The sequence below is a fragment of the Camelus dromedarius genome, chromosome 24, assembly GCF_036321535.1.
Source record: "Camelus dromedarius isolate mCamDro1 chromosome 24, mCamDro1.pat, whole genome shotgun sequence".
Lineage (NCBI taxonomy): Eukaryota > Metazoa > Chordata > Mammalia > Artiodactyla > Camelidae > Camelus > Camelus dromedarius.
Genome location: NC_087459.1, coordinates 10671347 through 10683852, shown reverse-complemented (window position 1 = coordinate 10683852; position 12506 = coordinate 10671347). Strand labels below are relative to the sequence as shown.

Below are 12506 nucleotides of genomic sequence, written 5' to 3'. Positions count from 1 at the left end.
CCGCAACCACTTCCGGGGCGGGAGCGGGGCCGCGGGGTCGCGCGCTGTGGCGACGGCCCGCGCGGAGGGAGCCCGGGCGGACACGGCTGAGGGAGCCCAGCGGCAAGCGGCCACGGCCTGGCGGCGTTGGCGGCGGCCCCAGGGCGGCCTGGGGCCTGAGGCCCAGCGCAGGTAGGCTCCGCGGCGGCCCGGCCCCGCTTGGTGCCGGCACCTGCTGCCCGCCCCCGGGGCGTCCCAGCCGTGCGGCTGGCTCGCCGCGTGAATTTACGACTCCGAGCTTCCGCTTTGCGGCTGAGGAGCTGGGAGCAGAAAGCCACGTGCAGTGTAGGATTACTGGGAGGAGGCGCCAACGGACGTCAGTGCCGTAGGTGCTCGGGTGGTTCCCTAGGTTACCCTCCCCGGAGCCTGAGAACGAGGTTGGGAAAATACTCCGGTCCCCGGGGAAGGCCCACGCCCAGGGGCGGGACGGGGTGCCCTCGGGCTTTTACAGAACTCCTCCCTGGGGGCGTGACTGTCGACCACCGATATCATTTTTATTTTTAAGTTTAATTTTTTTGTTTATTTTAAAAGTAACGGATAATTTACATTTTATAGAACGGTCAGAACACAAAGGTAGAATGGAAATTAAAAGATCGAATTTCTAGTGCCTCTTCCTGAAGATAAGTTCTGTAGCGATAAGCAAAAGACATTTTCTACAAGTATACCGTGATATGTGCGTGAGTGTGTGCGTGAACATTATCATTTTGTTCATAACGAATACCCATCATTGAAGAGCGTCTGGCACGTGGCACGTGATAAAGGAAGTAATAGCTTCCTGGGTCCTTGGCATCTGCGTTCTCCCTCCATGGGCCCCTTGAGTGGGAGTCTGGTTCTGATTGCCCCTCATAGCTCTGCAGAGTGTCAGACAAGTGAGCCTCCAATGAAAGGAGAGATAACATGGGCCCCATCATGGAGGAGGAATTCGGAGTAGAAGAGATACACCCAAAGAAGACTTGAGGGGTGTATTAAAAGGGGAGCTGAACTGACACTCAGCTTGTTTGGATTCCTGTCAAGGCTCTGTGCCCACCAGGACTGTTCAGGTTAGAGGTTCCCCCCTGCAAAGTGAGAAAGCTGGTTGATCTCAGGCCCTGCCAGTGTGGGAGGTGGTTTCAGGAAGCAGAGCTTTGGCGCTGAACTACAGGATCCCTCACATATACACATATTCTGGGCAAGGGCTAACACATTTTCTTTTTTTTTTTTTTTTTTTTGTAATTCTTATTTTTTATTGAAATGTAGTTGATTTACAATGTTTCAGGTGTACAGCAAAGCCATTCAGTTATACATATACATACATATATATTTTTTCAATTTCTTTTCCATTACAGCTCATTACAAGAAATTGAATATAGTTCCGTGTGCTGTGCAGTAGGTCCTTGTTTATCTGTTTTACATGTAGTAATAGAACAGATTCTTTATCCCACTGATTGGTGGCTTGTTTGTTGTTTGGCCATCTTGGCTGTCACCTGGGGCTTGGAAGCCTTCTTTAGGAGAGACTGAGGTGCTGATAGCACCTGTGAGTCACTCTAGAACCTTCAGGCTGTCTGAACTGGATGTGGCTTTCTTTGTTTTCTCCTTCTCTTCCTTTTCTGCCCTTGCATCCTTGTTCTTTCCCACCCAGAGTAGGAGACAGATGTCCAAAATGTGTCAGATAAATGTGTCACATTCTGGACTAAGGGTTCTACTAGGCAGCTGATGACTTGGGCTTGATTGCTTAGTATTCCCAGAATGAAGTGCTCTTCATCCTAGTGCTTGTTGTTCCATCTCAAGGAAAGTGTCACCCCACAAATTTACCAGTCTGTCTCATTCCCCCATCCCCCCCACTTTCAAGGGGGTCATAGGTGGATTCCTAGTCAATTAACCTTCACTGAACATCCTGGTTTCTATGCTGTTGTTTTCATTTTTTTCAAAATTTGTTTTTAAAATATATGTATAATAGAAGTAACTCATTTTGATGTTCAGGTCTATGAATTTTGATAAATAGGTAGAGTCCTGTATCCACCAAATGAGATTGAAGAAGTCCATTGAACAAGTCCATCACCCCCAAACTGCCTCTTATACCATTGTGGTTCCCCCACCCTGAGCCCCTACTATCACTGATCTGTCCTCCACCCTTTAGTTCTATTTTTTCTAGAAAGTCCTATAAATGGAATCATACAGAAGGCAGCATTTGAGTCTGGCTTCTTCCACTTCGCACAGTGCGTTTGAAATTCATTCATGTGTTGTGTGTATCAGCTGTTCATTCCTTCTGCTCATGGCTGAGTAGCATTCCCTTGTATGAATGTGCCACTGTTTGTTTATCCATTCTTCCATTTTTTTTAATTAAAAAATGTTTTTATTGAAGTATAGTTGATATACAATGTTGTGTTAGTCTCTCATGTACATATATATATATATATTTTTTTTCATTATAGGTTATTATCTCCCATGTTTTTAATAGCATCCCTTTGAGATACTATGTCCCCATTAGACAGTGAGGATCTAGGTTGGAGATGCTAAATTTTGATCTAATTCCAAATCCAGGATTCTTTCCCACCACACCTAAGAGCTGATTTAGTCCACTGACCAAAATACCTTTTCTTTACTGCCCATCCAAGAGGTTGTGAGGCTCCTTGAGTTCCTGGAGGATTCCCTTTCTAGAACACCGGTCCTGGGGATTGATGAAGGAAACTATACGCCACAGTTTGACTCATGATATGCGTTCTTCTTTTTCTGCCTAGTGACAAGCTCACCAGTTTTAGCATGATGGAGCTGCCCCAACCGTAAAGTATCTAACGAAAGGAAGCGGTCTCGTCAGCTCCAGGAGTTGGCTACGTTGGGCAGCCCCACTAGGGCAGTGACGTAGCCGCCCGCTACAGTCAGGAGTGTGACCATCCTGTTTCACTCCCCGGACAGCCAGGAGGGAGAGACCTACCCAACCCCTGCGCCTCCCTCTATAGCGATGTCGGAGCTCAGCGACGAAGCCAGCGAGCCAGAGCTCCTGAACCACAGCCTGTCCATGTGGCACGGGCGGGGGGCGCAGGTCAGCCGGGAGGAGCTGGCTGTCCCTCTGGATCTTCACACGGCGGCTTCCATCGGCCAGTATGAGGTGGTGAAAGAATGCGTGCAGCGGTAAGAGATCTCGGCAAACGTTCCTCCTTCTTGGATTTTTGAGCCCCGTGGTTCAGATCCCAGGTAGAGCCACCAGTCAGAGCCAGTGGGGCCTCTTAACACGTGGTTAGAATAATGGCTGCCCCTCTTGGCCAGTTGTCAATGACAATTTATGCCAGACGCCAATGAGGAAGGCTGTTTTGATTCCTAGGAAGAAAAAGATGCCTTAAACTTTTTTTCGTTTAGGCTAGAAACTTTTCATTTCAGGCTTAACTTTAACCAGGGTAGTTTTATGGTTTTCCCTAAATACAGAAATGCCCAGAGAAAGAAAACAAAAATAAAGATGGAAAGCAATGCCCTCCAGTCTTCTTTACCCAGAGGGGTCATTTTAATCCCTCACACCTCCCCCCCCCCCCCCCGACTTCTGCCGTGGAAGAGGAGGTGGGGTTTCTCTCCCCTGGAGGACTGCACTAACCACCCATAAACCGTTTTTACAGCTCTTACGTGCATGTTATGTCCTGATACAATGGCAGAGGCCCTCGGCTGTGGCCCTTAGCTCCTTCTTATTCAGAGTACACTTTTGATGCTCAGTGTAATTTTTGAAAAGGGATCAGCCTTCTCATCTCCACCCACTTTTGTCTACCACGCTTTGTGCTCACTGTTACCATCTCATTAGTAACTTGGAGAAACAACCTACATTCATACCTACCTGGGCCTTTTCTAGTTCCAGTCTGGGGAGCCAAAGCACAGCCTCGTAGAAGCCCCGTTTCTGGTTCCTAGGTCATAGCCATCACTTACAAATATCTGGCCAGTTGAGTAGAGGTGCACTTGGTACCCCTGTACCAAGTGGATGTGCAGGCAGCCCATCCCACTGACAGGGTCATCACCTGTAGCCCTGCTCCTTTGGCATTCTCAGGCAGTTAAGCCTTTGGGTGTGCAGTAAAACCCACAGTCCAGAATGGCTCTGCAAAGGTGAGGGGCAGCGTTTGTGTTCTGATTGTGGTTGTGGACGCTGGTGCACAGTGAGCACACACTTGGGACCTGGGGAGGGGCTGGACACATCAGAAGGGAGGATTCGGCTGAAGGGGGCATGTAAGAGCCCCAGAGGTGCTCTGCCAAGGGGTGGGCTTCTCTGTGTTCACATGGAATTGTGCCCACCAGTGGAGTTGGTGCAGTGAGGATGAACTGGTCTCCACACGGCTCTCCCAGCCAGTGGCGGCCTCTGCAGCGTGGAGTCAGGCCCTGTAGAATGGTTGTGTGGGCCAGTGCCAGCAGCAGTGTAGAACATGCTAGCAGATGGAAAATAAACGTCTGATGTCGCTTAGTGTGCGTACCTGGAACAGGCCTGAACTGTGGGGGTCAGTTGTCACTTGGTAACTCCGCTGGAGGTGAGGACTGTGGAAGGGGAAAGGCTGGGGCCTGAACCAGGCAGGATTCTTCTGGAGAGGGTTGCTATTTCTGTACCCTGATCCCAGACTCTTAGTTGGGGAACCCACATTTTTTTTTCCTGAATTGTAATGGAAATCAGTGAGGAAGGTAGGATTCTTTGGTCACGGATTTTCCAAGAATGTTTCTGTATGGTGGAGGGCAAAGGAGAAATCATTTTCAGTGGGACTTGTCCGTTATCTGAGTCCCTTCCTCTTTCCTCTCCCCTTTGCACCGGACTCACAGACTCTGGTCTGTTGGTGGAAGGTAGTCAAGTCTCCAGGTCAGCGTTTCTCAGCCTCAGCACTCCTGACAGCCCGAGCCAGGTCATTCTGTGTTCTGGGGCCATCCTTTGCACTGTGGGGTGTTGAGCCCACCCCTGGCCTCCACCCACTAGATGCCAGTCACTTTTCCTTCCCAGTTGTGACAACCAAAAATGTCTCCAGGCCCTGCCAACTGTCCCCTGGAGGGCAAAATCGCCCCTGGCTGGGAACTATATATGTAGCTGGTGGGAAGAAAGAAGAGAATTGCAGCCTTGGGATAGGAGGAGGGCACAGATGGGAACCAGCAGTCAGAGGAGGCAGACACACTCAAAGGTGTTTGCAGAGGCAGTTGCACAGCAAATGTAGCCATCTCCTCTCCCCCGTGACACGTGGGCTGGTGGGTGCTGCTTCCTGTCTGCCCTTCCAGCTCTTTCTCCCGGCCTGGCCTCGCCACCGGCTTGGGTACACCTCCCGTGTGAGATGGCTGGCAGGTCTAGCATGTCTTGCGTTTGTTTAGGAGAGAGTTAGATTTGAATAAGAAGAATGGTGGTGGCTGGACCCCGCTGATGTATGCCTCCTACATTGGACACGATACCATCGTGCACCTGCTGCTCGAGGCAGGGGTGAGTGTGAATGTGCCGACCCCGGAAGGGCAGACTCCGCTGATGCTGGCTTCTAGCTGTGGCAACGAGAGCATCGCCTATTTCCTCCTCCAGGTGAGCTACAAGAGGCTCAGGCCAGAAACCCGAGGGCCCCCGGCCGCTCTGCAGAGACGTGAACCACTGTAGGCCACAGTGTGCGCATGCGTGTGCGCATATACTCACTTCCATTCTTCCAGCGTGACGGCCTGGAGGGCGCCTGCCTCACCCAGAGGAGACACTGCCGTAACGAGCATTCTGTGTTCTCTTGAAGCAAGGTGCTGAGCTAGAAATGAAGGACATTCAGGGCTGGACGGCCCTCTTCCATTGCACCAGCGCTGGGCACCAGCAGATGGTCAAGTTCCTTTTGGACAGTGGAGCGAACGCCAATGTGAGGTGATTACCAGGTCTTAAGTGGCCTGAGGAGGGGGGCAATCACGTCTGACTCTGAGGAGGGCAATTGACAAGGCAGCTAAGCCCAGAGTACAGGGTGCCCCTACCTCGGTTTGACAGATCAGGACAAAGGGGCGGAGGCGACAGTCCCACCCGGACGTGGAGGCACAGGGATCGTCCTGGCTTTTCCATGCACCTGTCAGGTGACACGGGGTGCAGCCCATGAAGCTCTCTGTGCCTCATTTCTTTATCTGAAAACAGGTACATAAGTACCTGTGTCAGAGAGCTGTCAGAAGGATCACATGTCCTGTTGTGTGCCAGGGGCCTGACTTAGCAAGTGACACTGAATTGACATGTGTTAAGTGCTAAATCCTTTCTCTTTCTTGCCTTCTGTGTGTCTCAGATGAGGCAATACTTTGAAAACGGTCATGAGTTTTATAAGCTGGAAATAGCATTTTTGTCTGAAGCATGTCTTGATGAATAATCCTCTTTCAGCAAACAAAGCACGTACCAACACAGCATCCACCTGCCACTGCCCTAGCTGGTGTCATCTGTTGTACCACACTGTAGGGCCACGTGCCCCTAAGAAAGAAAAAAATGCTGCTGATTAAAGTGCCACTCGTTTTTTGACGTTCTGACTTCAGCGATGCCAAAATGTGAAAACTGTGGGTCTTAGAACAGATAAAAACAGTAGTTAGCTTGATTCTTGTCTTCTGGATCTGAAGCAAGTGAAGACTGGGAGGCACTCTGAAGACAGGGCTGAGTTAACTGTAACCAAGCACAAAAAACAAGCCTCAGACACTAGGTGTAGTAAGGGCAGGGTGGCTTGTCAGCCCTGGAGCCTTGGGGAGAGTTCCTGGAGGGTGTTGAACTCTGGATAGGTGGATAGGAGGCACTAGCTGTCTGTGAGCCAGGAAGGGTGACAGCTGCTTTTTGCTTGTGATTAAGTGGAGATTCAGGCAGTAGCAGGTGGAGACAGCTTAGAAGGCGCAAGGATGGGAGACAGATTACTTCTGCCTGGAAGAACTCTCTGCCACCGATATGACTGTAGTCTCGATCTTGCAGGGAGCCGATAAATGGATTTACCCCTTTGATGGAAGCAGCTGCCGCTGGACATGAGATAATTGTGCAGTATTTTCTGAATCATGTAAGTGACCCTGTTTATTACCTTATAATTTAGTCAAAGCAAGTGAGGAATCATATCACTGAAGTATAAACTATAACAGAATTTGCTCCTGCATGGAAATAACTGCTCTTCATCCATTTATTCAGTATATTTCCTTGAGTATCTATTGATGCCAAGTAGTGAATGGTGCTTAGGCATTAGGGGTACAGAGGTGAGTAAATATAGATATCTATTCCTTTTTGAAAATTTTTTTTTTTTTGAATTTTGAAAATACAATTATTTGAAAGGTATGGAAAAATATTTTTAAAAAGTACATAGCACTCATCATCCATCACTTAAAAAAATGTATGTAGAATAAGAAGGCAGAACTCTTCCTTCCTTCCCCAGCCACCCCTGTTCCTCCCCAACATGCCCCCTTGGTTGATAAAGAGACACTCGGGGGTTTTCTACTTAGAAAGTATTTCTGTATATACCTGTAAACACATGGCTTTTTGTTTTGAACAGAGTGGGGTTCTACTGTGTATTTGCCCTGCAGCTTCTGAGAAATCACTTAATATGCCCTAGACATCTTACCCTTGTACGGTATTCCATGTATAGTCCATGCCATAGTTAATCCAGTCAGTTCCCTTGTAGGGATGAGTCAGTTTGTTTCATAGTGGTCTGCAGATAGACTCAGGTCATGTTTGCCATCATGCACGGTGCTGTGCGGAGTATCTGTGCACAAACATCTCCACACAAGTATGGCCACGTCTATACAGTTTGGTACTAAAGGTGGGAATTTTGGATGTAGCCTAAATATAGCTTTAACATGGATGTTGCCAAATTGCCATCCAAAGAGTAAGTTGGAGGGTCCTTATAAAAGGGATTAGTGCTCTTCTAAAAGGGACCCCAGAGAGCTCTCTTGCCCTCTGTCCACCATATGAAGACACAATGAGAAATCGGCCTGAAAGATGGTTCTCACCAGAACCTGACCATGCTGGCACCCTGATCTCAGACTTCTAACCTCCAGAACTCTGAGAAATAAATTTCTGTTGTTTGCAAGCCAAAAATAACTCCCCCGACAAAAAACAAAGAGCAACTTGTACCAACTTGAACTTTGTCCACAGCAATAGAATTATGACTCTGAAATTATGAAGTACTATAAATACCTGGAATAGTACAGAAGATAATGCTAGTACAAGTAACCCACATGAATCCAGAGGTAACCACTATCCAGATGCTGGTCTGTACCTTTCCTTTCCCTGACTTTTTACTTTCTTTTTCTTTTTTTTTTTTTTCAATTGAAGTATAGTCAATTACAATGTGTCAATTTCTGATGTACAGCTCAATGTCCCAGTCATGCACATACGTACATATATTCATTTTCATATTCTTTTTCATTAAAGCTTATTACAAGATATTGAACATAGTTCCCTATGCTATACAGAAGAAATTTTTTTAAATCTATTTTTATATATAGTGACTAACATTTGTAAATCTCAAGCTACCAAATTTATCCCTTCCCACCTCCTTTCCCTGGTAACCATAAAATTGTTTGCTATATTTGCAAGTCTGTTTCTGTTCTGTAGGTGAGTTCATAGTGTCCTTTTTTGCCTTTTATTTATTTATTTTTAATTCCACATATGAGTGATCTCATATGGTATTTTTCTTTCTCTTTCTGGCTTACTTCACTTAGAATGACAATCTCTGGGTCCATCCATGCTGCAAATGGCATTATTGTATTCTTTTTATGGCTGAGTAGTATTCTGTGGTATAACTATACCACAACTTCTTTATCCAGTCATCTGTCAGTGGACATTTAAATTGCTTCCATATCTTGGCTATTGTAAATAGTGCTGCTGTGAACATTGGGGTGCATGTATCTTTTCAAATTAGAGTTCCCTCTGGATATATGCCCAGGAGTGGGGTTGCTGGATCATATGGTAAGTCTATTTTTAATTTTTTGAGGAATCTCCATACTATTTTCCAGAATGGCTGCACCGAACTACATTTCCACCAGCAGTGTAGGAAGGTTCCCTTTGCTTCACACCATCTCCAGCATTTATCATTAATGGACTTCTGAATGATGGCCATTCTGACTGGTGTGAGGTGATACTTCATTATAGTTTTGATTTGCATTTCTCTGATAATTAGTGATACTGAGCATTTTTTCATTTGCTTATTGGCCATTTGTATGTCTTCATTAGAGAATTGCTTGTTTAGGTCTTCTGCCTATTTTTTGATTGGGTTGTTATTAAGTTGTATGAGCTGTTTATATATTCTGGAAATCAAGCCTTTGTCAGTCGCATCATTTGCAAATATTTTCTCCATTCCATAGGTTGTCATTTTGTTTTGCTTATAGTTTCCTTTGCTGTGCAAAAGCTTATGAGTTTAACTAGGTTCCATTTGTTTATTTTTGTTCTTATTTCTATTGCGTGGGTAGACTGCCCTAGGAGAAACTTGCTAAGATTTATCCTCACTTTATACTTTCATCGCATGCTGTGTGTCCTTAAACAATACATAGACTTGTTTTATATATCTTCAAGATTTACATAAGTGATATATTTATATAATGACTGTACGTGTCATTCAGTAAAGTGCAGTACCTATAGATGAGTTCACTCATTTATCAGCTCTGTATTTATTGAATGTAGGAATACAGTATATTTTCCATTTTTCTTTCAGCAGACACTTGAGTTGTGTCCACTTTACCATTCCTAACAGTGCTGCAGTTGGCATTTTTTATCTGTCCTCCAGAGCACACGTGAAGGCATTTCTTCAGGAGGTCAGGTTGTGTTCTTCAGCACAGAATTGTGGGTGTGTAGGGTGGGTGCATCTTCACTAGAGTGTGCACCTTGCTCTCCTCCATAGGTGTCCCAGCTCATACTCTTCCGATGGTATTTTACATAGCACTCATTTCCTGTACTCTCCAAACCCCTGGAACGTGGTGTCAGATGAGTGGTCTCCTGTTGATTTTTACCTTTCCTTGATTTCTGGTGAGGTTGAGCATCTTTTCATGTATTTATTGGCCATCTGGACTTCCTTTTCTGAAAATAATTTTCTTTGAAAGTAATTTCACTCACACATACTCAGCCTCCTTGAGACATGGCACAAGGTCAAGGTCGATGGGTAGGAGCCCAGACTGTGAAAGCATAACCTCTAGGTAGAACTGGACATCAGAAGGACAGTTACACTCTCCTTTTAAAAACTACTAGAGTATTAGAAAATCAGAGCCTTCACAGCATTGGTCTCCCATACAGGTTACATCCTCATTTGGTGCCTTTACTCCCCGAGCGGTCTGAGATGGTGTGTGGGCACCTTGTATGGAGGGAAAACAAGTCATACTGGATTTCTTTTGGAAAATTTTCTGAATTTAAAATTTTGAAATAAGTCCAGACTTAAATGTTACAAAATAGTACAAAGAATGTGTGTAACTTCACTAGATTTCCCAGATGTTAGCATTACACTTCATTTTCTTTCTTAGTCTCTACTTACATACATATTATGTTTTTAGAACCATTTGAAAGTGAGTTGCTGACATAATGCCCTTTTCCCCCTAAATACTTTAGTATGTGTTTCTTAAAACAAGGATTTCCTCTTTCATCATCACATACAGTATCAAACTCAGGGAATCAACAGTGAGCCCTTACTCCAGCACACTCATCAGGAGTGGAGGTGTTGGTCAGTTCTAGGGGGTCGCTTTCAGGCTGAGGGGCCGACGGGCACAGCTTGGAGCATGTGGCTAATGGGCCAAGGTGTTCAGTTCTGGGAGGCCGCCTGGCTAGCCCAGTGTGCGTGCTCCTCATTCCCTGCAGATTTCCTGTGCTCAGTCGTGGGTGGACCCCAGGGAGCCAGAGGGGTGGGGTGGGTCCCTGACCCAGCCCCAGAGCCAGGCTCCACGTGTGAGGTAGAGAACTGGATAAGGCCGGACGTCCATGCTCTTCCCAGGGGAGGAAAGGGCTGTGGCTGCTTCCTGCACACCCCGTCTCCCTCGTCCCAGGGGGACCAGGCCCCAAGCTCAGTTGGGGCAGGGTGGGCTGAAACTCTCCTAGAAGGGAGCTGTGGCCTCCTCACGGGGAGTGCGCCCCCGCCGCGCTGGTCCATGGTCTCACACCTCTGTGTCCCACTTTCCTGTCAGTTAAGATGAATTCTCATCATGTTCTTCTCTAGTAATAAATGATATACCTTATAAAATGGGAAGAAAAATAGAAAAAAAATTAAAGGATAAATAGACAGAAATGCTAATATTTCCTTCCTCAGGGACCTTCTTGTCGTCAGTTCTGTTTTCTCCCTCATTTCTTACTAAGGAATCGTGTTACTGCCCCCCCCCCCCCCCCCAGTATCATCTTAAGTTGAAGTCTTCCAGGCTTAAAAATAAATACTACTTAAAATCCTTCAGTAAAGATGGTTTTGTTCTGGCTGAAACCTTTGGGTCCTTCTATCAAACTGAAACTAGAAATTATCTTTTTTTTTTCCAGTTTTATTGAGATAAGATTGACATACATCACTGTTTAAGTTTGGTGTGTACAGCATAATTATTTGACCTAAGTATATTGTGAAATGCTTGCCACAGTAAGTTGAGTTTACCTCCATCGTCTCATACAGATATAAATCTCTATATATACAGACTTCAGAGACTACTACAGAGCTACAGCAATGAATACAGAGTGATATTGGCACAAAAACAGACACATGGATCAATGGAACAGAATAGAGAGCCCAGAAAGAAACCCACACACCTATGGTCATTTAATCTTCAACAAAGGAAGCAAGAATATACAATGGAGAAAAGACAGTCTCTTCAGCAGGTGGTGTTGGAAAAACTGGACAGCCACATACACATAAATGAAGCTAGAACACTCCCTCACACCTTACACAAAAATAAACTCAAAATAGCTTAAAGACTTAAACATAAGACAAGACACCATAAACCCCCCAGAAGAGAACATCGGCAAAACATGCTCTGATACAAAGTGTAGCAGTGTTCTCCTAGGGCAGTCGACCCAAGCAGTAGAAATAAAAGCAAAAGTAAACAAATGGGACCTAATTAAACTTATAAGCCTTTGCACAGCAAAGGAAACTATAAACAAAATGAAAAGATAACCTACGGACTAGGAGAAAATATTTGCAAACCATGTGACTGACAAGGGCTTAATTTCCAGAATACAGAAACAGCTCATATAACTCGGTAACAAAAAGCAAACAACCCAGTGAAAAATGGGCAGAAGACCTAAGCAAACAATTCTTCAGTGAAGACATACAAATGGCCAATAAGCACATGAAAAAATACTCAATACCGCTAATTATCAGAGAAAGGCAAATCAAAACTACAATGAGGTATCAGCTCACAGCAGTTAGAATGGCTGTCATGAAAAAGTCCACAAGCAATAAATGCTGGAGAAGGTGTGGTGAAAAAGGAACCCTCCTACACTGCTGGTGGGAATGTATTTTGGTGCAGCCTTTATGGAAACCAGCATGGAGATTCCTTAAAAAACTAAATGCAGAGTTACCATATGATCCAGCAATCCCACTCCAGGCATATACCCAGAGAAAACT

The 12506-nt window shown here is 45.7% G+C and overlaps 1 protein-coding gene across 5 annotated transcripts in view; it reads left to right on the top strand.

Moving 5' to 3' along the window:
* Positions 1-16: 16 nt before the first annotated feature.
* Positions 17-12506, top strand: part of ANKS3 (ankyrin repeat and sterile alpha motif domain containing 3) — a 26417-nt gene continuing 13927 nt past the window's right edge. For 3 of the 5 annotated variants that reach the window (XM_064478412.1, XM_064478413.1, XM_031447683.2), the window contains exons 1-5: positions 17-171; positions 2757-3147; positions 5332-5530; positions 5727-5848; positions 6911-6992. In XM_064478412.1, coding sequence (XP_064334482.1) covers positions 2978-3147; positions 5332-5530; positions 5727-5848; positions 6911-6992 — 573 coding nt within the window. In that variant the 5' untranslated portion in view covers positions 17-171; positions 2757-2977. Of the gene's footprint in view, positions 172-619; positions 1080-2756; positions 3148-5331; positions 5531-5726; positions 5849-6910; positions 6993-12506 lie in introns of those variants that run through there. The other 2 variants (XM_064478411.1, XM_064478414.1) reach the window with 2 other exon arrangements.